This window comes from Protopterus annectens, chromosome 7.part0 (assembly GCF_019279795.1).
Source record: "Protopterus annectens isolate FY-2018-M chromosome 7.part0, PAN1.0, whole genome shotgun sequence".
Lineage (NCBI taxonomy): Eukaryota > Metazoa > Chordata > Ceratodontiformes > Protopteridae > Protopterus > Protopterus annectens.
In genome coordinates, this window is record NC_056739.1 from 736,396,868 (window position 1) to 736,424,512 (window position 27,645).

The following is a 27,645-nucleotide window of genomic DNA, read 5'->3' on the forward strand; positions in this document are numbered from 1 at the left end:
GTTGAAGACTGAGCCTTAACATAACTCAATTTAAGGTTTATAAAACCCTATCAGGCTATATCAGAAAACAAATTATTGATAGTATATATTTGGTTTGTTTTCCCGCTATCTAAACAGGTAACTTCCATATAGACGTGTATCATTCCAAGCTCTTGTAATTTCTCTCCAAGATTTTAAGTGTTTAGAACAGTAATACTGATTATTGCTTCCACATTTAAGATAGTAGTGAGAAAATATATATATTCCAGCTTATGAGCCCCAAGGAAAATTAAATTCCTGTATCTCAGTGGGCCAGCCATATGCAAAACAAAACTTTATTATGGGCAAAGTAAAACTTCACTGATTCTATAACATGTTTTCCAAATTGTTTCTTTCTAGCAGTAATGTGAAGGTCCATATACTTGAAATTATACTAAAATGGTATTATAAATGATCTTTTTATATTAGATAAAGAAAGAAGGTTATTTCCTCCGAAAATCAACTAATTGTTCATAAAAATGCACACTTGTACAATGAAGCTTAAAAAGACAAAAATGATTGCCTAATACATGTGTTTATAAAACAACCATTCTTAAGGAGATGAAGAATGAAGGCATTGAATAATGAAACTGTCTATGTGGCAGTTTTTAAGGTTTGTTTAACTCAATACCTAGAAGAGACAGGCCTTCCGAAGAAGCGGTACTGAGCTACACTGGACTGCTAAGCCACTCCTGATTTCTGCTTTCCCCTGCAAAGATTCCATACTTTTATAAACTGTTCATTTAACTATTAACTTAACTTACTATTTTAACAGCAGCATGATAAATAGAACAAAAAAGTTTGAAGCATCCAAAGAATAAACGCTAATGAACTAGTTACAACATACCTCCTTAACTGTAGCTCTCAACAGAATCAGTGACACTTTTGAAATATTAGTAATATTAAATTAAAACGTTGACAGAATAAAAATGTGAATTAATGTACAGTTTCTGAAATAAAGGAAGTTATAACTCCAATTTCAGTCATTAATTATTAAAGGAAAACTTCACCTTAGAACTAAAAAAATCTGTTTTTTCACTCCAGCTCTGTTTTCTGAGTTAACACCTCAAAATCACTCTGACTGCTTCTAATAGAATTGTAATATGTTTTCTGCAAAATGGTGGTCAATGGGACTTGACATATCAATGTGATCTTATTTTTCTTCAAGCCTTTCTCTTTCCCAAAATTCGTTTCAAGTCTGCTTTATATGAGTCATGCTAGAAATAAGAAAGTTGTGGTTTATTCCCATGCCATTGACATATAATGGGATTAGTGTCCATCACTGCTGTCTTATATACATTCTGTAACAGGACTGCTTCTTTTTTTCTTGAATGGCCCTCATTTGTGTATGTCTCAGGGCTTGTTTTATAAAAAAAAAAAAACAGGTTTATGCAGACTAATGTGGCTGTATTGTAAGAACACGTACAGTAGTACACAATCACAATTTCCCAAGATCTCAAAAAAGCACCAAACTTTTTCTCCAGACAGCTCAGAGATGTTATTAAAAATCAAGTTCCCAGATGCAATTCCCCAACAACAACCTCCTTTTACCATATAATGAAATCAAATTCACCATGTCCTCACCCAAGGCTATCTCCTAAAAAAACTAGTTTATCAATCAACATCAGTAATAAATGTAACACATGAATGATTATTGCATTTTTTTTTCTCATAATTAAGTGTAAGTGCAAACATTTAGTGAACTAGTTTATCGTTGTTCGTGTAGACGAGGCTCTTTCTACTATCTATACTGCTTTTTTCTTCTTACTATAATAAAATAAATGTACTACTTTTTTCTAGCCATAGAACTTGCAGAAAAACTCATATCTCACTGTGCAATAGACCACCACCTTAAATCTGCTCCTAGAGATGTTACACGTATTGCATATGCTTTAATCATAGAGTGTTAACCATTTCACTCTCATATGTATTAACTTTAACATGATGTAAATCATTTGGTTTCTAACAGTCAAAGACAGGTCTGAAACACATGCACTCCACTCTAGTTTAGCTGGGTCTTCCCCAGAGGGTACCTTAATTCTGCAAATAAATGAATAAAACACACCAATTTAAATTTAATAATAGACAGACTTAAGGAAAGGTAGTTCCATCTGTACAAGTATATACAGCTCTGCTTTTTTTTGTTCCTTTTTTTCACACATTCTTATTTTACTTGTTGTAGGTAGGCACTGCCATGCTCTGTATATACATGGCTATCAGCAGAGTTAGTTAAAAAATCAATCATTTTCATACACATAACAAACAGCTATGTATTGGTATATCTCAGTGGTCTGTTCACTGTGCAACTACTATCCTAGTGCCTGGATTTCCAGTGTTCCTAATTCATTTTGTAACATACCCAGGCCAACACTTTACTTCAGCAGAGCAGGCTGACCATACCCTATTATTAATTATAATAAATCTCCCTTAAAGATCTACCCCCCCCCTATCATCTTTTATTTTTATTTTGATAGCCACCTTCTTGAAAATTTGTCACAGAGTACTTGAATGTAAATCTCTACATTTTAATAAACTTTAAACTCTGTTTTTTTTTCTAAAAGCCCCTATAAGTAAGAGCTCTAAAGTTAAACCAAAGTCTGTGCACTGTGGCACTACTCAAAGTCTCTCATCTCCATTAACCATTTTTAGGTTTTTTTTTTTGTTTATTTTCACCATTATTTTTTTTTTACACTGCAGCCTAATGACTTGCAGCCCTCCTTCACCCCGACTTTTCTCAACACTACTAATAAAAATAACACTACTAAAATACAAATACAAAAACCTCACCAAATTCCCCCAATTGCAACTCATTCTGCATTGAAAATTTGTTGATTATTGTTTTGTTCTTTGTTGTTCTTGTGCTGTACAAAACAAAAAAAGATTGATAATTGTATTAAATAAAAAGAGTGTATAAACCTAATAGGTACTGGTGCCTTCCACTCACATAAATAAAGGATCTTGTAAAAAATAAAGGATCTTTAAACTAGTCCATGCAGACAGTTTTGGTCAGTTAAGCATGGTCAAGTGTTTTGCAAATTTTAAGTTTTAACTAATTTTTTACCTAGCTAGTTCTGTTTTATAGTATACTAAGGAATTATACAACTGCAACCAATACAGTTGTTAAATTGCAGGCCTTTGTCCAAAGTATCTTTTTGTAGTCCAAGATGAATTGAGAGCCACTCCCCCTCCACTTTTCTAAATGTGCTGATACTTTACAAGAATTACAAGAAAAATAATTTCTGACTTTTCTCTAAATGTCACAGACATTTTGATGCTACATTCAAGTTATCTTAAAATGTAAAGTAATATAAACAACAGACATTTAAAGATTAAAGCTTAGGATTTCAATACTCTGATGCTGCTTATGTAAATTTGTCAAAAGAGGTGACAACTGTCTTTGAACTATTGACTGATCTAATTGCTCTGTTTTGCTATGAAAGGCATGGATACATTAGAAACAGCTGTGAATCAATGCAAGTTCTCTTCCTTTCTGTAATAAAGACAATGGGGAAAAAAATCACACCTGTCTTGTTTGCAGCAGCTTGAGCTCATGACTACAAATTTATATGTGCCTGTGGTATGTCATTCAAGTGCAGACAATTTCCTTCCTGCATTTTCTGTGAGACATTAAGCTTAAAAAAGTATGTGGTCTTTCCCTTTCTTTGATACCAAAGAGAGGAAGTGAAAATTTTATAAAAGTACAAGCAGGTATCAGGTACCTGTACAGTACTAGACTCGTACTGTTGGGAGAAAAGCAAACTAAGGGTTGAGTTAAACTGTAGGAGAAGGTGGAGTTTTCCTTTAAGTGTAATTCACCACATTTTCTCCACAAATTACCAATTCTAGGAAGCATTAAGATGGATAGAGCTAAAACTTAAGTCAAAATTTGTGACAGTTGAGAGATTTGCACTTTACTTATGTAAAATTTTAGATGTAATTTTGAGGCTCACCCCTAACAATGGGCAGTAGCAAACCCACCCAGATATTTCAACAACACTCCCACAAAGACATCTATTGTGTAGGACATGCTCCCATGGATGCTGCAGTGTATGCTTTTCATAGTTATAACATTTAAAATAGCAGGCAAGAGTGACTAGTTTTTTACATTTTTTAATTGATTGATGACATTAATATGAGTGAGGACTTAATCAACTAAATGTAGCCATTTGTAGTTCAAGGAAAGTGGACAGACAAGGTTACAGTATGGAGTACAGCTCACAAAAATAAAACAACAGTATGCAGCTTTACATGCAGAAAAAATGCAGGGGATGCATTGAAAAGAATGCTGTAAAACTTTTCTAAAATAATAAACAGCTTAACTTGTGCAAAAATTGCTGTAATATTTATGGCTAAAAGGCCTCACAACAGGGAAAAGACAGGAAAAATGATTAAACTCCATTGCCAAGCTTGTATTTGAACACATATGACTACAAACTTAGGTTTATCACAAGCTTGTTATGTATATACAGACCCATATACATGCATACATTGTCTGTATTAGTAATGGAAGACATGTGCAGTTATTTCCAGTTAATCAATGGATTTGTCTGAGCAGATAATGGTAGAATCTTCAATGTGTTGCACTAAATCAGATTAGTTCAGTCATAACATATACTTGAAAGTGTACTCAAATTTCATTTTGCTTGTCATTAAAGGACAACAATGGGATTCTGTTATTAAATGAGCAACTTCTCTGTCCTTTTTCCCCCTATTTAGCATCCCTACTATGAATGAACAACAATACAGCAATTAAAATATTTGAAATTGATTGTTTCTCTCCACTAGAACAGTACCTTACTGTACTGTGGTGGTATCACTTTCAAAAAACTTTTATCCTGCCCTGGAAAAGTTTGTTGCAGTCTCCAGTTCATTTATGTCATCAAGGCTAATGAATACAGATAGTTTTCTGTCCAATTTCCTCCCCAAACTGACATCACCATGACGGTCCTAAAACCCACCCATGGAGTGATGTCACAGCTTCCTGGTCCTTCCCCTACACATACAGAAAGTAAAGGCTAGAACAAAGAAACAGTACATGAGACAAGTTTCCTGCTGTGAGCTGTCAATCACAGCCGGTAACAGTTCAAATTACCCTTAGCAATTTGACAACTAGGGAAGTTAGGTGTGAAGGGGATGGGAGATGAGTCAAAGTAGTACAATTCAGGCTTCACAACAGAATACAATTTAGCCATTGTAAAAAGAAGCAGCAGTAAAAAGCACTTTGAAAGTGTGTTCTGTGGCATTTGCACTGTTTGTATTTTAAGTAATCATTGAACGGCATGAAATATTACTTAAAACTAACTGAACGAAAGACAGCAGTGCATGCAATCAGTGCAGTGACAGAAGCTTTAGGAAGAAAGAGGCCTGCATGATGTAAATTTTTAAAGACAAGCACTGCACTGTGGGATACCTAGAGACAACTAAACAATCAGGATCACTTCAAGATGCTAGACCCCATGTTGTCAGACTCAATATTTGAAAAACTGTAAATAGTCCCAGAGTGGTGTTAACATGTAGGAAACACCAAACCATGATGAAATAAACATGTTTTTTGAGTATGTGGGTGTGGTTCTCCTTTAATGAAAATAATAAAAAGAAGGAGACCCAGGATAGATCCTTGGGGAGTTCCATCTTACGGGTTTTAAGGAATAGATGGTGTGTTGCCACTGAACTTTGCAATTAATTTTGTATCCATTGTATGGTACATTTGCTTGTTTTTAACCTAGTTAATCCATTTAGAATTTGGTTGGGAACAGTGCCAAATAGTTTGGCTAAATCAAATCAATGATATTTGGTGTATTAACTGTACCCTGGAAAATAAGAACAGCTGTTTCTCTACTTTATCCAGTTGGACTGGATATTATGAAGTCATATTTAATTATGTGATTTAGCAACTACGTACTTATTTCTCTAAGAACTTTGCTACAGGGGATAATATAGCAATGGGTCTACATTCTGCAGTTTCCACTGCGGTCCCTGCTTTATAAAGTTATTGAATGTATGCTTATTTCCAGATGTTTTGAACCTATTGCTCTGCAATGGATCTGTGGATTAGAATTGTGAGAAGATGTACAATTGCTCCGACTGCTCTTAAAAAAAATAAGTGGAAAGTTATTTGGAAGAGGGACAGTTGGTTTTATTTTTTGAATAATAATAGCTGACAATTTGGACTGATGCCACTTGTAGACTCATGGTTCTAATGGCTGGTTGCATGATCTCTATTTACAGATCTTTTAATGCATTTATTATATATGCATTACATGACTACCTCCCTTGCTCAACGATCATTTTGTTGTAACTTGTTCTAGAGGGGGATGCTCCATACATATGATCTTATACGGCACATATAACTTCTGTAACCAGGAAGCATATCTGTCAACCTTCCAAATTTTTGCCCCATACCCTTTTTTGTCTTTTCCTCCTAAATTGTGTAGTTTTCATTGAGGATTGAACTCACTAAATAATGACAGACGTTTGAGTGTCAGACAGGGTTGCCACCTTTTCAATTGTCTAAAGTGGGACATGTTTTGTAGAAACGTGAGATTTTGTAGGACAAAACATAACCACGGCCAGTACAAAGTACAGAACTTCCCTTTTTTTTGCACAAATAAAAGCTCATTCGTATATCATTTGTGTTGCTTATGCTATTTCATATAACATTTAGGTGTTTCAGAGACAAAATAACTGTTTTATGCAACTATTAAAGAAAACTTGGGAAATATTTTTTTTTGTCCTAAAATCTCAGGACATTTGCCATTTTTTAGGGTTCTTTGCAGGACACAACTGCCCAAAGAGGAACAGGTGGCAACCCTAGTTTCAGACATCACATCCTTTACAAATGCTTGATAAAGCAGTATATATAAAATCTAACTCTGATCCTGGGCCTTAGTCTCTGATATATTTTTTGATTTTATCCAGACTGAGAGGTATGTAAGCAAGGAGCTCGTAAATAAGAACACTATAAGTTCAATCATAAACGGGCTTTATTATTTGGGATGATGAGTACCACCTACCCCGCCCCCAGTTTTTCACAGTAATAGATCTCACGTTATTTTCTTGTGTGCGTAATTGCACTCAGCTGTGCCTATAATTTAGTAACACTGGGAGGAGGGGACGGTGATATGTAGATGATCATATGATTGGCATCACGTGTTGTACCCGTAACCAGGAACAAGTCTGGAAAATTGAAAGGCATTAATCAGAGGTTGTAGTAACGTAAGGGTCAGCTATTGGGATTATGGTGAGTAATTGTGTAATTGCCTCCTAGTTTTCTTTAATTTCTTTGTAAGCAGGGTACCTGTGGTGCGTATGTCTTGGTTATAGGGGTCTTTGCGGAATATGGGAAGTAGAACTGTAATTTTCGACGTGACCAGTGAAGAAACCTTAACACCACCAGCCGATATGTATCGATTAGTTGTGAATTTTCTTTTCTTTTTTTTTTTTTAAGTATCGAGTCCTTAAGCTTTAGTATTATAGATGTGTTAAAATTTTCCAGGTAATGTTGGATGCTTATATGTATGAGGCGACGTGGTTTAATGTTTATGAAGTGAAGTTCTAAAGTCTTGGGCAAATGGATTATGAAGCAGCTTGGTTCTTCACTTTACTCCTTATTCCTTACTAAATTTTCTTTGTATGTATACGTTAATTCTGTACTGGGGATTTTCATCGTATGCAGCCTTGAAAGCCTGACGCGGAACCGGTTTAGCGATTTTTTGCAATTATTTATATTGTCATTTAAGTAATTTGGTAATCGTAAACTGCTAAGCATCGCACAAGAAACCACTTTACAGTTGGAATACATTGTAGAGGCAAGCAAAAGAAAGCCTGTTCGATTGTCTTTAAAACAGCATTTTTGTCTGTTGAGCAGCACTTTTGCGTGGGTATAATAACCCTAAATGAAACGATTGTACTGAGTTAAGCATTTTGTTTAGTATATGCAAGTAAAGGCATAAGACGTGGTCACGAAAGAGGTCCCTGGCTATTCATTTGTCTTTTTAATCCAGGGTAATTTTTCATACGTCTTTCAGTTGCTCAACTTGCTACAAGTAAAAACAGTTGTAAACAAAAAATGTGTATTGTGATTATATTGATTTAATTTAGCGACACATTGGTTAGTTTGACTCCCAAATGCTTGACTGTCCAGCCCCACCCCCAGTCACGTAAACGTTCACTGCGTGCTTCATTTTCCTACCACACCATAGATGTTGTAGCAGTCCACCACCCGTTGCTGTGTGTTTGCATGTGCATGCTTGTGTTCACTCTTCAGGATTATTTCTCTGCCGTTACACCCACAGACTAGTAGGATAGCTCCTGGATTAAGTTAGGGTTGCCACCTGTCCCTTTTTGGGCAGTTGTGTCCTGCAAAAAATACTAAAGTAGCAATTGTGCTGAGATCTTAGGACAAAAAAAGTTACATAAACAGTTATTTGGTATCTGAAACACCTAAATGCTATATAAAATAGCATACCTAACTCCAAATGCTACATGATGACCTTTGCCCTCACCATGGGTATGTTTTGTCATGTAAAATCTCATGTTTTTGCAAAAAATGTCCCACTTTGGGCATTGGGAAAGGTGGCAACCCTAGTAGTAAGTGGGTATTGAAAAGTGAACGAAAATTAATGCTGCAGTGGTTGTAAGTTGAGCAGATGTTTACAGGCTTGAATAATTTAAATTAATCCATAGGTTGTCTGTTTTCTTATGCTTATTTGTAAACCTGCTCCATATCCTTACAGATTCTCCCCCCCCCCCCTCCCTCAGTACTATATTACTGATGGCTGACAACATGGTACTCTACAAGTCCAGTTGTATCCTGTTCAAGTTACGTTTGCTCCTCACTTTTAATAGAGTGCGCTCTTTTCCCCCTAAAATTCACCTTCTAATCTAGCATTTCATTCTCCCTCTGCATTACCCTCTTCATCCTCCTTTACCCATACTGTATAAATTCTCTGCTTTTAAAAATATTACATTTCTAGCTGAAGTTATGAGTGCTGACAGTTTCTCTTGATGAATAGTAGCATATATATTTGCATCATGTTAAACCATTTGTACATGGATACATGTGTCCATACATTTTTTTTTACATATAATTTTTATATTATCATGTAATTCTGGCGTTTTGCTTATATTATCCTAGACTCGGTCAGAAAATGGTCCTTAGGATACTGATCCCAATCTTGTCATTTTGATATAAAAGACAGGCTCTGTTCATTTTGATATAAAAGATATGCTCTGTTCTGTATAAATTGGCTAAACTAATATGGAGGTGGAGATCCTTCATAAGTGTTTAAAATTTTGTTCTGAAGATTTACAGTAAAAGACTGGGCTGTGTGTAACATGTCTGAACAGATTACCCTAACAGGCAGATTATTGCAACATTGGCGATGCAACTGTATGTAAACAGCTAGATGTTGGCACCTTTCCTGTGTGGAATCTGAATCTCTGAAGTACTTTAAGCAAGCTGAGTTAGGCTGTAACTCATGCTAGTATAATATCTGTAGTTTGTCTATTTGTTTGTTTTCTGGGGTAGAGCTGTGAGCATCATAAGACTTTTTTCACACTCGTCCCAGGAGCCATGTCTGGTTAAGTGACTTGCTCAGATCCTTCAGTTTGAGTGTAAAGGATAATCAACCCTGTTCATTAATTTTAGTAACTGTAAACAACCAAATGCTTAGTGAAGACAGGAACATCTGTAAAAATTGAGGTGAACGAGTGGCTGGTAAGGATCTTAGCAGCAGGTTTCCCAGAATTCCAAAAATGTCCATTAAATGATAGTTGACACTGGTTCCTTTTTTAGCAGTGATTATTTGGCTCCCTCGGCATCAACCATCTAGAAGAATCTTGCATAGTTTTGGTGTAAAGAATTTAAACTTTGGTTGCGTGTCTTGTACAGCTGTTTTTTTCTCCTTTAATTGCCGATTTCTGTGGTAGTAAGAGTTGTATTTCATTGAAACTTTTTTACTGCTAGTATTTCTGTAAAGATGAAACGCCAAAAAAGGAAAAAAAGGAGACACATAAACATAATAATACATTACAATATTTTGGGTATTTGTAATGCCTCTCTAACATACCAATATACCAAAACAGTCAGTCCTATAAGTGTCCAAGTTTATTTTTTTAGAATATCTGAATTAGTCCTTGCTTTAATTTTGGTAGTCTCTTTCATGCATCAGCTGCTTTCTCAGAGGACCAGTTAGTACATCTCTCATTCCTATGCAGTTTCCTACGGAGGCTATCTGATGATTCTCTTCTGTTTTATAATCCCAGACATTTCCAGATTTAGTTGTCTAAATGCCCTGTACACCTGAAGATCTCCTTTTAAATATTTATATGGGACACTGTACAAGTTCAGATATTTTAGTCTTTTGTAATGCCTTACATTTTTACATCATGGATCTCCTTTGCATATTTCTGCTGCACTTTCCAACTTACTCATGGTTTTCTTAAGGTTTCCATATTTCATGCTGTAATTTGGGTAAAATGTGAATCATTTCTGATTTCCAAGACTTTACAAATCTTTTTATACAGCCTACAATTTTATAACCATTGTTGACTAATTGGTTAGTATGATTAGAAAAATCCAAAGCTGGATCTACTGCTATGTTTGGTCCTTAAACAGATCATAAGTTTTAATCATGGTGTGTTGCATTAAATATTCGCCCTTTAGTCTGTCTCCCAATTCTCAAAGTTTTGTAGGCAAGTACTAGGCTAGCTGCCTTTGCAGACCACTTTAAGCCTAGGCAGTTTCCCTAGTGTGGCCATGCCCATCGCTTGCTTCATTGTATATTACCCCTAATGAGTAACTGGGATCATACTGTAGATAATTTGAGGGGACTTATGCATGGGATAAAGCATATAGGAGCTGTATCTGTGCATTTAGTACAGGAGGTAAATATTCTATTTCCCATCCATAGGTCTGAGTTGCGCTTTAATATGGACAGGGATAAACTTTTGTTTTATGTGAATGGGGGGCCTGTTCCACAGCAGTGGTGTCCTCTGAGATATACCTGTTCCCTCCTCCTTGAACGTTCTTTTGATTTTATTTATTGACATTTGATTACCAGGATATCTGACTGGGTAGCAGCCCATTTTCAGCAGAGGCCCGGGAAGAAAAGCTCCAAAGTATTGCAAAGCATTTTAAGAACAACCAGGTTAGACATAATATAAAAAGAATTGGTACAAGTTTTACAGTAATGATTTAATCGTTAGAAAAAGGTTAGCCAGTTTAGAGAGAAATTAAATGCAAGTTAGTGTAATACTAACAGGAATTGCAATACATAGTGAGAGAAAAGCAGGCTTATGGTATATTTAGAGAGAAAGCCATGGGAAAGAAATTGATGGAAGTAAGGAAGAGGGTAAAGGTAGCATATTGAGGTATGAATAGGTACTTGTTCACCTTTAGGAATATAGTTTATCCTGGTGTTCAGCAAGAACACAGACAGCTTTTGGTTAGGAAGACTTTCAGAATAGATTTGAAGGATGGGAGGGTATTGATCTGATGGATGGAGATAAGGAGTTCTAACAAATTTTGGCTTTTTAGTGCAATGCATTGGTGAGTTCTGAAGTTGGGTATTTGCTGCACTTTTTATAGCATTGTTCAGGTTTTGATTTTTGTAATGCCTGAAGATTAGTAAAGATAGGAGCGACGTAAAGTGTGGGGAGGATACGAGTAGTGGCAAGTATAGCTTTATTTAGTCAATTTATTTTATTTTTACATTTGTTTACTGGGAGTGTCTGACTAGGCCTGGAGCCAATTTTCACCTGAGGCCTGGGGAGAAAAGCTCCACATGCAAAATTTTGTAATACAGAGAGAAGGTAGTTGACCAGTAGTTAATGTCAGTGTATAAAATGTGGTATTACTCAAAGAAATAGTGTTGCAATTTTACTTTTTATCCCCGTGCAAGGTGCAATTAATGTTAACAAGTTTGTTATATTTTACATTGTTGACTGGGATAATACGACTGGATATATGTTCACTTTCAGCAGAGGCATGGGGAGAAAAGCTCTAGATAACGCAGAACATAACCGATACGAGTCGAACATTTTACAGAACCCTCTAGGTACTCACAATATACACTGTAATAGTATACAAAAACAGGTTGCAGCAAGCTATTACGAGCAAGAGATGCATACAATATTAATTTACCTAAGGCATTGAATATGTAGTGATTTAATCAGGGATGTACTAATAGTAATTACTAATGCATAGTCATCGTACCAGTTATAAAATACATTTAGTTATGTCATTGTACCAGTTGTACAATACATTTAGTTATGTCATAAGTAGGTATTTGGATCATATCCTGGGAATCTGCAGTTATTTTTAGATATTACACTAGCAGTAAAGGGGGTGCGGGAGCCAAGGGAAGTATAGGTAGTGAGATCTGTATAGAAAAAAAACAAGATGGATGTAGGAGTACTAGCTTAATGAAGCTATAAGCAGTATTAGAAGTAGGGTGAGATGAAAAGTATGGTCATCCAGGGGTAGTACAGGAGCACAGCCAGTTGTTAGTAAGGTGGTTTCTGAGGAGTGACTTGAATTTGATTGTGTGGTGTTTAGGACATGTGGGATAGCGTTCCATATTTTTGGATATTTTATGTGAATATAGAGATTCTCCAGAAGTATTATTGGCTTTTGAGACTTAGTAATTTTGCAGAGGATCTTTTGAGTTCTGTTGGTGTATGGTTGCGGAGTGCTGGGCAGTTCCATCTGGGTAATTAAGGGCAAATTTGGCCAAGGTTAATAATTGGGAGAGGTGTAGAGTGGAGAGATGTGTTCTGGCTATTGAGTGTCTGGTGGTATTGGTGAGAGTGTCTGGTGGTATTGGTGAGATATAGTGTGGCTCTGTAGAGAGAGTAGAGTTTGGATTGAGTATTAGCTGGTAGTCTGAGCTTTTTCAATGTCCAGGAAGGTTTTTTGTCTTATTTCAAGGAGTTCTTGAAGGGATGGAGCTGAACATACAAGTGAGGAATCCTTGTATTGTATGATGGCTGCTTTGCTAGTAGCAGTGCAGAGATATTGGTCAATAGAGTAGTTTTCTGAGGGTTGACCCTTGAGGAACACCTACTGAGATGGGTAGTAGGGGAGTTTTTTTGCCACTTAACTGACCTCCAAGCAGTCAAATGGCTATGGAACCAGGCTAGGGCTGATTGGGAGAGTTTGTGTTTTTTGGTTTATGGTATTGGTGAAGCTAATTAGGGTGGTTGTGGTGCTGTGCCTGGGTCAAAAACCACATTGAGTAGAGAGGAGGCTGTTTAGTAAATAGTCTAGGAGTTGTTTGTGTGCGCATTTTTCAAGGATTTTACCTATTGGGGGTGGGGGGAATGGCAGTGGGTCTGTAGTTGTCCGTTGCGAGGCTGCCTTTTATGCAAGGGAAAACGGTATGTTGGAGATTTTTCCAGAGTTTATGTATTTGTTTAGAGATGGACCGGTTTTTGATTAGAGTGGAGATTAGATGCAGGATGGTATCTGCCATCAGTCTGAGAAATTCATTGGGAGTAGGTCAACAGCAAGGGATGTTGGTTTTAGTTTGTGTAGAAGTTTGATGGTCCTGGTTTGATGGAGAGAATTAAGGCTGGGTAGGGTGTCTTGTAGAAACTGATAGGGGAGTGTGGTCATTGTTTTGAGGAATAGAATAGTTTATGAAGTGGGGAATTTGATGGTGGTAGTTTGATTCATAAGTGTCTTCTTGGGGGGGGGGGCAAGATTATTTAATCTAGAAATGTTGTATTGAAGAGTTGAACTGCTGAGACTAAAGGGAGTTGTAGGAGGGGGACCAGTTGCATTGTTGTAGGAGGGATTTGGAAGCATTCTGGAGAGAAGTTTCTTTTATTGGGGTAGTATTTTGTATGGTAATATTGAGTACTGGGCCAATGTAAGGAGGGGGGAGACTCGTAAGGGTGGCAGAGGCATACAGCTGTAGTCCCTGGTGGTGAGCTTGATGGTACAGAGATTTGTTTAGGAAAATACAACAGAATTAACCTAAGTAATTTAATTTAAACTTTTTCCAGATTAAATGCTTGGAAGTTAGTCGCTTACATTCACTTTTTAGTCACTTCAGTTACTGGACAGTGTCTGAGTTCAGTATGCGAGTAGCGGTTTATAGAGTTGGCTGTGTTCTTGTCAGTACGTGTAGTGAACCAGACTGCATCAGTGATAGTGAGGTTACAACTGTAAGAAAGCTTACTTAAATCAAGGGTCAAACAGCTAGAAATCGGGAAGGTTTAGAACCTGAAAAATCAGTTTTGGGCTGGACTGATGGGGAAGCTAAAAGCTATCTGTATAATCTTTAGAGATGCGGCATTGGTTTAAATCGCATGTTAATTAATCTCAACAAGCATATTTTACATGTACTATTTACTAATCTAGTAGTATAGTTCTAGGACAGCATGGAGAACAAAAAGATGAGCATGAATGCTCCAGTAACTATCTTTAGTTCATTAAATCAGTGACTAAGACAGCACAGTGCTCTTCACACGTTTAATACCACTAGCTAGCTGGATTCTAAATACAAACAAATTTTACAGATGGTAAATTGCTGGAATTACTTCAGTTAGTTGGAATTACTTCAGTTAGTGAAAAAAAGTATCAGATTATTTATCCGTAAAGCGACTATAGACTTTTACTTGTGGCAAAATGAAACAATACAGTGCAATTGATTTAGGAGAGCAATTTATTTGTACTTTAGATACAAAGATGTAGTGCAGTTGGTCAGTACAGTGCTTTGCAACATATAAAATTGCTTGTTCAGGTCTAAAATTGCAAGTGGTATACATTGCAAAAAAAAAATTAACAGTATGAGGGGAAACAGAACAGTGCACAACTATTGCAAGAAGAATTTTTCCAGATTATACATGGGTGAGTTGTAAACTTGGGGACAATTCCATGCCAAGGGAGACCAGCAGCTGCAGTGGGATTAAAAAAATGGCACCAAAGGTTTTTAATGCATCTGCTGGTCCAGTACAGAATGTGCACTGGGAGCGGGAGGGATTGATCAACCAGGAATGAATGGATAGACATAGTTGCAGTTTAGGGTTTTTGGCTCTCTAAAGTTTTATAAGCATGCTGTTTAAGTGCATACGTGAGAAGTCTTGCTTTTTTAATTTCTAGAAGTCTTTTGTGTTTCTAATGCCCTTTAAGTTGAAATATTTTAACGTTCATGAAGTTAGTATTGTTTCAATCTTTGATGTTAGGCAGAAGTGCTGTTTGCAGTACTCACAATATGCCCAGTAAAGTGCTGTTTGCAGTACTCACAATGTGCCCAGTAATGATTCTTGCAATTCATACAGAATTTTACATGCATCTGTAACATTTCTAAGTACAATTGTAAATTCTTTGTTAAAGACCTGTTGCTCCTACTATTGGAACTGCCTGGGTAACCCTCCATACTGCCCTTTGTTTCTTCTGTCTGGAAATCCTGGTATATTATGTTTTTGTCTCTCTCTACATAAGACTGTAGTCACTGGGGGTAGCAATTTCAATGATCACTGCTGCTTTTGTCTTCAGAACAGGTTTTCTTGCATTTGTTGTTTGAATTGTTGGTAATAAACTTCATAATTTTCTATAATGCTTTATGGCTTATGTTTTCAATGTTTTTCCACTACTTCAGTATTCTAATGTTTGGACAATCCCCAATGCAAGTCTTTCCACTTTTGTGCTTTTTGGTATACAGTCCTACTATTAGTATATCAGAACCAGCAACAAGATGTGCTACTGTTTCCAATTCTTTTACAAAACATACATTTGTCTGTTTCTCCCATATGTTCAATGGGCTTGTAAACCAATGGGTATGTAGTCCACTATCTTGGGCCACCAATATTTAACCTTTCGTCTTTTGGTTTAAATTCACTTCTTTCTTAATCATTCCTATGTTTGATCCTGATCAACATGAGGTTGTTCGAGAGTTTTCTCTGCTTGCAACTATATGCATTTTTCCACATTTCTTGCCCTCTCATCTTATCCTTTTGGCAGTTTCAGTTGCTGCCTGTTTTGCCTTCTCATCTTATCCTTTTGGCAGTTTCAGTTGCTGCCTGTTTTTTTTTTTTTTTTCTACTACTTCTGGTTTGATTTCCATTTCTGTTTGATACAGATTTGCTTCTACTAAACTTTGCAGGGAAGTTATCTTGGACTTATTCTCCTCATGTTTTAAAACTTTCACTACATTTGGGTTTTGTGAGGTCAGCAGATATGTATGCATTCTAGAACTGCAGATCTTTGGTATACACGGACTACTTTTTTTATTTGATGTGTGAAGCTTCCTTCTTGTATTCCTGTTCAGCTGATCCAGTACTTTTTTTGGGGTGAGTCAGTCACTCAAACTATGCAGAGCAAATTGGTTTATAGCATGGACTTTGTTCTTAGATGTCAGCGTTCTCAGTATTTAATTTTAGTCTTCTAAAATATTCCTTAGTTTTATTCACATTGTTCACGTTTTACTGTTGATCCTTCAATTCCCAGCTATTTTATAAACTCCCTCTTACTGAAGTTTTTATCGTATTCCTGTCCCACGTTGATGTTTTCTTGAGCTGCAGCTTTCCTTCTTAAGTTTGCTTTTGCACATTTATCAAGACCAAATGATATTTTAAACCATCTGAAAGATTTGTCTACTTGCAGTTGTGCTTTCAGTTCCTCATCTGATTTTAAACTATACAGTTTTAAATCATTCACAAAAAGATAAGTCTTTACACTTTTTTGTTTTCTGGGAGCCAGATTTTAGCCATGACTTAATTTGTTGGGTGGACAGCTTAATGGATTAAGGGCAAGACAAAAGAGCAGCTGTGACAATCACCCTGGCGTATCTCCCTTTGAATTTATATCCCTGGAATAATAATTTGTCCTTTACCATGGTTTAACTGCAAAGTAGTTTGCCACTGTTTCATGGTCGCTGTAATGTAATAATCAGTGTAGGCTGCATCATGCACATACTGTCAAATGCTTTTTTGTAGTCTAGCCATACCATGCTTAAATTCTTCTCTTGCAGTTCTCGTTTATGACTTTTTTTATTTACAACAAATGATCCTTTGTTACATATGACTCTATTGCCATGTTTGAGTTTTCTTCTAAATGATTATAAACTCTCTGCATCAATTCCACTGTATAGTTTATATGTCATTGGAAGACAAATTATTGGCCTATAGTTTTTAGGATAGCGTACAGGTTTGCTTTTAAGAAGGAGCGTTGGTGTTTGTCTTGAGTGTGCATGTAAATAGTTCTTACTCCTGGCTAAATCATCATGTAAAGGTGGAGGTTGGCTACTTTATCTGGGGTTTTCCAATTTGAAACTTTTCTTAACTTTTTTTGATTCAATCTCTCTGGCCGTTAATTCATCCCATTTCTTATCCTGTACATTTGAATTTCTTATTCCTTTTACTTCTAACTATGCAGCATCTTTGTTCCACAGGATCTTTATAGATATTTTTCCAAATTGTATTTGTGTGTGTGATTTAATTTCTTTTGCCTTGTTTCCCAAACCTGTAAACCTTTTAGGGTTGGCAATAAACTGCTTGTTATACTTTTCCTGTAGCTGCATATTTTCTGCTGTGCTAATATTTATTTTATTTGCAGTTGTTTAACCAGGATAGTCCATTGGGCCTAGAAGAACCCGTTTTCAATGGAGTCCTGGGGAGAAAAGTTCCTAAGTTACAATAGAAGTTTTCTTTTTGTTGTAAGTACAAAAGTACTAGTAAAAATTGCATTTAAACATACAATCGCTAAAGAAAAAATGGCAAAGTTTGTTATACAAATTACAGATAAAAGTATCAGCATTGTAAATAGAGTAGTTATTTACACTTAGATTGGAACCTGCCAAAACCATGTATGGAGTCGAAGACTAAGATGAAAGATTGAGGGGTGGGAGCAGGAGCAATCCCACTGAGAAATTGGGTATGAATGGAGTGAGTTTTTAAAGGAAGCAAGGTTTGTAGTGGTACGGATGAATGGAGGTGTAGGGAGTTCCATTGGCATGCAAGAGCGAAGGACAGATTTTTGACTGAAGGATGGGTAGATTTATGCAGTTCTAGGTTTTGATTGGCTCTGAATACTCTTTCAGGGAGGTGCATTTTGAAGGTTGCGGATAAGGAGGGGGAGAAGAGTTTGTGGGCATAAGTGAGTTGGATAAAGGAGAGATAATTGGGCAGCTGTAACCAATTTAATTGACAGGGCTAGACAGTGATGGGTAGAGAACGTTTGACTTGTGGCAAACTTTGCAATTTTGTAATAGCAAGAGGAGAGTTTTGTCTTGAGAGGATTGAAGGTTTGTAAGAAGTGCAGCACCATAAAGAAAAGGGCTGAGATGTGGTAGAGAATAAACTTAGTAGAAGGAGTAAGGTAGTGATGCAGTAGAGCATGCCATATCTTTTTTTTTTTTTTGGTTTAGTTTATTTGTGATGCATGATACCTTTATAGATAAGGTACGCAACACAGTCTGCCACTACCAACAAACATAAGGATCCAAAGTGAAAAAACTATGACCAAAGCTGCGAGTCAACCATAAGCACTTTCATGTTGGAACACACTCCATCAGACCATAAAAATCCAAAACAGCCAAGCATAATGTGTTCAACTTGCCAGGAGCTTTCTTTATTGGTTGCTAATTGGTCTGTGTATTTAAAGTTGCATGGCTTTTTTTTTTTTTTACTTGTGGTCTGTGTTCTAACACTATAAAGTTCTTACTTTTTAAACTGTTGACTTGCAGCTTTGGTGGTGGTTTTAGTGACACTTGTCTTTAATTGCTTTAACTTTAACTTCCATGATGGCATTTTTCTTCCCTTCCCTTCCTTACCGTCCTATCTGTTTCTGTTATTGCAAGAATTTCTATGAACAGTCCTCCACTTGTTTTATCAAATGTTTAACTCTTTGGGTTTTATTGACTATGTAGTCTTTCATAGATCTTGATACATCTGACCATCTCTGAAGCAATTCTCTTGGATCATTTTCTTTTAAACCAAGGGCACATTCTTTGTTCTGTAGTTCATGTGGGCATTCTACTGAAGTTTCAGAACACTTTCCTGTGTCATCCATTTCCTATGGGAACTCACTTGCCTATCGCTCCACATTGATTCTTGTCAGATTTGCCACAGTTTCCTGTTCCTTCTCTTGCTGTGCAAGTACAGCTGAACTTTTGTACTGGCTTTCTGTGGAAAGCTCAAAAGTGTCTTCATATGGCAACTAAGATGTTTCCCACTCCACTGGTTTTGTCTTAATTTGGGGATCTATTGCTCTATCCTGATGTGATATCGAAGTTAGAATGTCTATACTAAATCATGTACTTTTCAGGTAATCTTGTGACACTGCCAGCCCAGCTATCTGGAATATTGTAAATCGTATGTAACTTGTGAATATTAATATTCATATGCTTGTCTTATATTTTGCTTGTCTTATAAGAGAACTATATGTTGCGTATATTAAACTACTGGTGCAGAAGGGGGTGTTTGAACAGGGTTTGTACAGTACTGAGTTTCAAAGATGTTTACAGTGTACCTACTGGAAAAGAACAAATGTATAAACTAATATACCTGTGCAAATCTGTTTTAATAGATGGAACATGGGAGTCAACTTGCAAAACTTCAAGAAAATAAGTTGAAATTAGTGTTTAATGATTGCAAGAGCAGACAGTGTCTAGAGCTCCGTTTTTGTATTTTCTTAAAACGGAAATAATTACTACTACAAATGTAAATGTCAATGTCTTATTGTTTTATGACTTGCATGTTCTGCAAACTTCCTGAGATGTACTTATCACACAGATGTTAAATTCTGTTAGTATCCATTTAGCCTGGGAACTGAAGTCTGGTGATAGTGTGATCCAGGCTAACCCAGCAGTAATGTCTTATTAATTTTAAGAACTCTTCTGACTGGGTATTTTGCATCATGGACGTAGAAATGTCTACTCAGCACTTCTGCCTGCGTGTTGTCTGCAAGTTAGACTTGAGGCATAGTATCTTAGGAATAGGTTACAGAAAACAATATTCGACTGTCCTGCAAAGTTATTGCCTGTGATTTTAAACTCTGAAGTAACTGAGTATTGCATTCTATTTATTATCCTTGTGGCTGAGTTATTTGAGAGACATTTACGCTCTTGGAGTACTTGCATATGTATTTGGTGACGCTGGTCAGACTACCATTTGGATCAATAGTAACATTACACATTGAATGGGCCTTATAGTAGCTGATGTGTGGCTGGTGGTAGCTAGTACCCCCTTATAGTCTGGGCAGAAGGGGGCATAGCTAGTAAACCTGTGCCAACCTTTCCTGTATTTGTATATCCAGCTACTTGGGCAGAGACACTAAGCACTGGTTGGACAGAGAGGGTGCTGGAGATATTGGCTAAGCTGTTTCTAATTTCTTTAACATTTCCATTAATACTCTTCTTTGTTGTCATTTTTTCATATCCAGATGCCATTTCTCTTCCAATATCTTTAGTGCTGCTCTATTTGTATTAACTGGTTTTGCTTTCTCTTTTGCATAAATATTCCACCATTTTAAATCTTTCCCATGTCCATATTTCTTCAGATGTCTCCTGCGTCTCCTGTTTCTTCTTCCTTGGAGGACTTGTTCCATCATGCTGTGATCCAACCTGTGTTGGAATTTCTACACTCTATAAAATCCTTCACTTTGCAGATATTCCATAACTTCACCTTCTATTTTTTTAACTTCTGTTCTATGTTCTCTCCTTGTGATATCTTTTGTATTGTGAAATTTTCCATATCTGGATGCCTTTGCCTGTATTTCTTTTCACTTTGGGGCTCATTTTTTGTATTTCTCCTTTGTGTAAATATTTCTCCATATCAGATCTCTCTCCCTTGTCCATATTTTAGTTTCTTATTTTCACACTTCCTGAGTCACTTTTTCCAAATGGCCCAAGGTTTCGTGGTATAGATAATGTTTCATAATTTTGTTGTATTGATGAACACACTTATTTGAAGCTTCTGTTTTATTTTTTGTTTTCTTTCCTCTGTCACTCAATCTTATTGTATGTCTTCTGTTTGGAAATTCTGGGCTTCTTGCATAATAGTAACTTTTTTTCTTATACTTGATAGGCCACTATTTTGACCTATTTCCTTCAATGGGGGGGCATCCTCCCCCTGAACCTGGCCTAGCCCCATTGTAGCTTGAGGATTCTATTTTTCCAGTCTTGGCATCAGAGCACCTACCAGGATTGGGCATGTTTTTTTATCTTGGGTCTTGTGCACCCAGTTATATGGTGTATAAAATACAGTCTCTGTCGATTCTGCCGTCCTGGTGAGATTCTGTGAAAAATGGGGTCCTTCGTGGTTGAATTAATTCCAGCAATACTACTCTCCTTTGCTTGCTGATTATCATCTCCCTGTTTGGTTGAATAGATTGGGAGATGATCACAGAGAGTCTAAAACTTACTTGCAGTGGTGTTTGCTGGAGTCAGACTGGATCCTAGTATCGAACAGTGAATTTGAAGTCTTTGTATAATGTGTGGGGATATTAGTGGTGTGAAAGCAAATAAGTTCATCCTAACTAGTCTAGTTCAAATACAGATTTGCTGTGTGCAGGACTGTTTTTGTAAACTTCTGCGCAATGCCAGAGTACCTTAGATCTACTAGTTCTCTCCTCTCTCTAGCTTATTAGTCTAGCACTTTACCAGACTTCTTGTAGCACACAAGTGCTACCAGCACTAAGCATTCTACAAGGAAACATCCAGTACTTATCAATGGCCAACCCTCCAGGCATGTCTGAAGGTCAGTTCCTTGTGCTTTCTCTTATTAACCTGGTAAACTTGGGCATCCTGAGGCAATGTAGCAACTGCCTCTTGTACACCAACAACCCTCTCCTCTTACCTTCCAACACTCAGGCTTGCGAGAGATGCACTTGCATATCCAAATTGGAAGCCACACACTCTCCAGCCAATACCAGAATAGCTGGTCAAGAGGAGAGCACTGCCTTCACATAAAAACACAAACTCACCTTCACGGAGGAAAAAAAAAAAAGCAAGCAGCAGAGACCTCCAAGGCAGAAAAATGCACTACCACACGCAACACTAAAAGCAAGAGACTCGCCCAAACAAACAGTGTGCCACTCCACCAAACCCTAAGGCAAAAACAGCAAGCCAGCACATGATAGTGAGGCACACTGATGTCCCACTCACTAGGTTGAAAAGCAAGTCGGGTGCCAGGATCTGCCACACAACACACTTACTCAAGTCCCTCAACAGATACAAATATGAAAAGACATGGAGGAGCTCTTGGATTATGTAGCCCAGGCAGGTATGACCCTAGCCCTGAGGAGCATCCTACCATCACCCAGAATTATGCCACAGTACAAGCAGAAAATGATTTCAATTATTGGTTAAGTTTTTGGTGTAATTTTAAGGGGATGCAGTACCAGTCTGCCTGGAGTGACATGATTGACATCCCTCTATTCTTTGCCAGATATGGCCTGTACATGTCAACCCATGGGCTTCCAGATACTGGCCAAGGCTCTTGCCTCCTCTGTAGTGCCTTTTTTAGGCAGTGTTCCAAAGACCAAATTACCACTATAACCGCTACAAACAAAATGCAATCTGAGGGTTATGCTGCTCAATGCTAGAAGTCTAAATCTCAAAATGCACTCACTCGAAGTACTCCTTAAAATGGAGATCATCAACTTATGCTGTAACAAGTGACCTGGTTCAAAGCAGCAGAAAGCTCCCCTGCACTACCAGGCTAGAACTCCTTCCACACCTTTTTGGCTCCAAAGGTGGTGGTGTTTTCATATTCTTAAAGGATGCACACCTCTAGACTGGTAGCCCAACATAACGCATCAGTTGCACAATGTTAGTTGCACCTGAAGTAAGATAGCAATTCAGGTCGTAGCCTGCTGTAGGTCCCCAACCATGTCCCAAGACTTGCACCCTGGAGAATATTGGCATCCGGCCTAAAATGCTTACTAGGCGACTTCAACTGTCCCTCCATTAACTGGGTAAACTACTCGTGTACCAATACACTTGCCCAATGTTTCTTGGAGTTTAATTCCAATGCCCTGGACAGGCTCTTTCTTGCCCCCACTAGAAGTAGCAACATCTTTGACCTGGTCATTACTAACATGGGCAACAATTGCTGTCCTCCAGTAATCTCCTCCCTAGTTAGATCTGACCACAAACTCCATGGCGCCCATGCAAATGGAGAATAGTTGCGTGACCACAAGAGTCCTACACCAATGTACTGTACAAATACGTACACAAATGCATGGATCTTGCCATACCCAACAGAACCAATATGCCAATCTGGTGGTCCCCTGCCATAAACTCTACAACAGAAGGAGGAAACTGATGCGGAATAAGGTCCCAAGACTGGAAAAACTCTTATCAGCCTCAAAGTTCCTCCTCAAATCCTCTAAAGCTAGCTATGAAAACAGAGTTGCAGCAGATAGTAAAGACAACCGCAAGGCCGTCTATAGTTATGTAAAGAATCTCCATGGCAATATCCAGATTTTATCTGAGCTACTGCACAATAGTACCTTATACGGAGCCAACAGAAGTTGCCAGTATACTGGCTGACAGATTCAGTGCTAACTTTACCCCCCCTCTCACCCTCCAAAGGACCAATTGCAATACCAGTAGATTGGCAGGCACCCAGTATTGCTGCTGCACAGGTTAAAACAGCACTGTCCAAGGCAAAGAATACAGCTTCCATGGGACCTGACAATATCCCTGGCTGTGTTCTACATGAACTACAGAGTGAACTGGCACCTCACCTGTGTGCCCTGTTCAGTCACAGCCTTACCTCAGGCTTTGTCCCTACCGAATGGTGCACTGCTACAGTCATCCCTCCACAAAGGAGAAGCGACTACAGACCCTGCTATCACCCCATTAGCCTGATGAGTTTGATATGCAAAGCGTTGGAATGCATAATCCTGGAACTAATAAGGATATGGGGAATCTCTGGATCCCACACAGTTTTTGTGGAGGGTAGATCATGCCTGCTCAACTTAGTCTACTTCTATGAGTCGGTCACCAGAGCTGTGGATGAAGACAAGGTGGTTCATACAGCCTACCTTGATCTGGCCAAGGCTTTTGATGCCATTCCCCACTCAAGAATCCTGGAAAAACTAGCTTGGCATTAACCCCTATATCACTAGTTGAGTTGCAAGCTAGCTCATAGAACTCTGTGTAAAGTAGCGGACTGCATCACTGCTGACTAGTCATGTGTGGAGTCCCACAGAGTTAGGTCCTGGGTCTTCTGTTTGTGTTGCCTGGACTTCAGAGAAGTAGATACCAAAGGGACTCTGGCTGCAGACTGTTGCAAGTTGGGAGCTGTTATCAACTCCCCAAGTGATGTTGACATCCTTGAGAATGGCCTCACTGGGACCAACGACTGGTGTCAGAACCATGGTCTTAAGCTCAATGCCAGAAAATGTGTCCTCCCCTTTGGGAAAAACCTGGCTCCCATGAATTTACCACATTTGATGGTAGTCCACTGAACATGGGTGTTTTAAGAGATCTGGGAACACAGGTTGACAGCAACCTCTTGAGCACTGCATTGCCACTGTGTGTGGTCAGTTTATTTGTGGCACATCCAGGAGGAAGGTCATTGTCTCCTCTAATCTTGTCTCATTAGGCCAATCATGGAGTACAGTTCCCCATTTGGCATGTACCTCGCTAGACACCTGCAACAACCTGGAGAGGTCGCAAAAGTATCTCGCAAAGCATTTACCTCACTAGACACTTGCAACAACTAAGGTTGCAAAGGATCCTAGGCCTTAAACACTTATCCTATATGGACAGACTCAAACTCATTCTCTCATTGCCTACTTGGAGGCTAGCTTTACTTGTCAAGGACATGTCTGACTTGGTTACATGCTACATCTAAAGAAATCCCAATCCCTCTGCACTACACGCTCCAGAGGCAACGGAACATGCTGGAGGGACAGGTTCATAACCCAGAGATTACCCATGCTATGGAACAGACTTCCCAAATGTGTCAAGCAGAACACTTCACTGACCATCTTCAAGAGAAATCGTGAGTGGATGGAATATTCACCCCGGGATAACTCCAGTAGCTCTACTCAATGGATGCACTGGGAACTAAGGTCAGGTGGCACTATGCCAGGGTAATCCTATGGCTAGGCTTGTAAAGGCCGCATGGCCATTAGCCTAGTACACACCTACGAATCTACATGTAGGACAGTTTGTCCGACCAATTGACAATCCCATCACCCAGAGTAAATGTGTTCTTTTTTTTTCTCCTGTGCAGAATTAAGATCCTACATGTCAAGTATAACTGTATTGTTGGGAGTGATGTAAAGAACAGTAATACATATTTGTTTTACTTCAATTTCAGGAAAGTAATAAGGTTTGCTGAACTGAATTTTGGCATTAGTTTGTATGGAGAAAGTGGTGGTTGCAGAAATATTAAAGCAGTGCCACCACCTTTTCCGTTACCGTTTTGTAAGGTCATTATGGATGATGTAGTGGGAGGTGTAATTTCAGGGTTGTTTATGCTTGGTTCAGTGGTTGCAGAAATATTAAAGCAGTGCCACCACCTTTTCCGTTACCGTTTTGTAAGGTCATTATGGATGATGTAGTGGGAGGTGTAATTTCAGGGTTGTTTATGCTTGGTTCAAGCCACATTTCCATTTACAGTGAGAATATAGTTTGGTTAATCCAGGCATGTAGCTCAGCAACTTTTTCGTATGCTTGTAACACTTTTTTTTTTTTTTTTTTTTTGTGGCAGCAAAAGTTAGATTACTGGGGTTGTAGGGTTGGAGTAGTGTGCAAAGAGAATGCTCTGTTCATTATGGTAGGTGGGGCAAGGATTAGGGTGAATGTCTCCTAGGAAAATTCTAGTATATTGGGGAATTGCGTGCTTTTTTTTTTTTTTTTTTGCTTGAGTTTAAATGGAGTTGGTCTAAATTTGGAGTAAAGATGAAGGGCGTCTTTTTAAATAGGTTTGTGATGTGTGGAGATTGTAGGAAGTATGAGTAGGGGGCTGGGACGGAGCTGGAATTATGTTAAGCTGGCTCTGTAGGAGAACAGAGGATAAGCTGAGGAGTAGCATGATTAAGGGATCTGTATGTTACAATTGGCAGGTAGAGGGGAAAGTATGGATTATGAAGGAAACAAAAGTTGCAGGGTAGAAGGATATTTGGTGGAGTCTGAAAGCTTATAGAAGTTATGTAGGCAAGAAGAATTTTGTATATGAAGGAAGTTAGGTTGTCCTTGTATCCTCTCTGGAATGTGAAGAATGGAGGGGTTTAAAAGGCTTGAGTATGATTTGGTTAAAATAGGAAGTAATGGGGTATAGTTAGCAGTATAGGAGGGAGAAAGGTAGTTAGAATAGTGCAAAAAGATTTAAATAGTTAACTTGTTTGTGAGGGCGGTTAGGGAATAGGAGTTGCAAGTGAAATGTGTATGTAGTAAGTAATTGAGTCAGAGTGAGTAGGTGAAAATGAGTGTAGTGGGATTCTGCCCTGTGATCAGATTATAACAGGTAAAGTTTAATACTTGAAAAATGAGTCTGAGCAAGTATAAGAACAGATGCTAAACAGTTTGAATGTAAGCTGAAAGTAGGTTAGCAGGAGGTATGCTGAGAACCACAGTAATAGTGTACGTACAGAGCTGTATAGTGCAAGTTATTGTAACGTAGTACTGTACTAATAAGCACAATGTTAGTGTTATAAATATATAAATCAGTGTTATAAGTATATAAATCAAACACCACAATCTGAAAATGTATACTTGTTAAACGGCACAGGCTCAACATATGTGAAGCTTATCCGATTTTGAATGAATGAGAGGTATAACACTACCAAGGTTTACTCATTTTTCTACGCAATCTTAGAATAAATAGAAATGCAATAACATATGAAACATACATGCACTGTGGAGGAAGTTGGTGAGTGAGAGGATAGAATAGTGAGGGGATATTTAGCAATGCATTTTACTATAATGACCGGACTGGTACAAAGCAGAACAGTTTTAGAAACCTAAGTAACTGGTATATACAGTGTAAGCTATTGGTCAAGAAAAAGGACAGTGGTCAACTTAGTAAGTGGTCCAAGGACTGTTTTGGTGGAGGAGTTAAAGCCAATTTCCAGCAGATATCTATTTGTGTAGATTGTCAATACACAGTAAGATTCTTAGTTAAATTTGCTTACGTTAGGTAAAGAAATTCTCAGTGAAAACATTTGGGAGTTGGCCGTTATGGCAGAGCTTCAGTATTTGCATAGTAGCTTGTAGTCACTTCATCCAACCCAAAGACAAAATTCTTAGTTGGTGAAAACATTTGGGGAATTGGCTCTTATGGCAGAGCTCTTGCAGTAGCTGGGTCAGAGGTAGAATGACATTGTTACAGGTTTAGATCCGTAGACCCAAGTATTTCTGATGCCATTTGACTTGTGGATGTGCAGTAAATCCATCCGTAATGGGTCAGAGGATGCCTTGCATGCCTGACATGGGTCAATTCTTGGCAGTCTGTAGGATACTGAATATAGTGACGGGGCTTTGAGTTGGGCTGTGTAGGACTTGTTTAGGCTTTGTATCCTTTTAAGATAACTGTGGGTGTTCAATTTGCATGTGTTTGGACAGATGCATACCAAAGGGGGTGTTATATTCAATGACTGGCTTAATGAGGACTGAGTAAAGGGGCACATTGACATCCCTAGATCTAGACTTAATCCTGTTT

The 27,645-nt window shown here is 38.0% G+C and overlaps 1 protein-coding gene across 2 annotated transcripts in view; it reads left to right on the forward strand.

Annotated features, from left to right (window-relative positions):
- Positions 1-7,120: 7,120 nt before the first annotated feature.
- LAMTOR4 (late endosomal/lysosomal adaptor, MAPK and MTOR activator 4) overlaps positions 7,121-27,645 on the forward strand; it is a 1,302,749-nt gene continuing 1,282,224 nt past the window's right edge. Inside the window, exon 1 of one of the 2 annotated variants that reach the window (XM_044077267.1) lies at positions 7,121-7,258. In XM_044077267.1, the coding sequence (XP_043933202.1) occupies positions 7,256-7,258 (3 nt within the window). In that variant the 5' untranslated portion in view covers positions 7,121-7,255. The remainder of the gene's footprint in view (positions 7,259-27,645) is intronic. The other variant, XM_044077268.1, reaches the window with a different exon arrangement.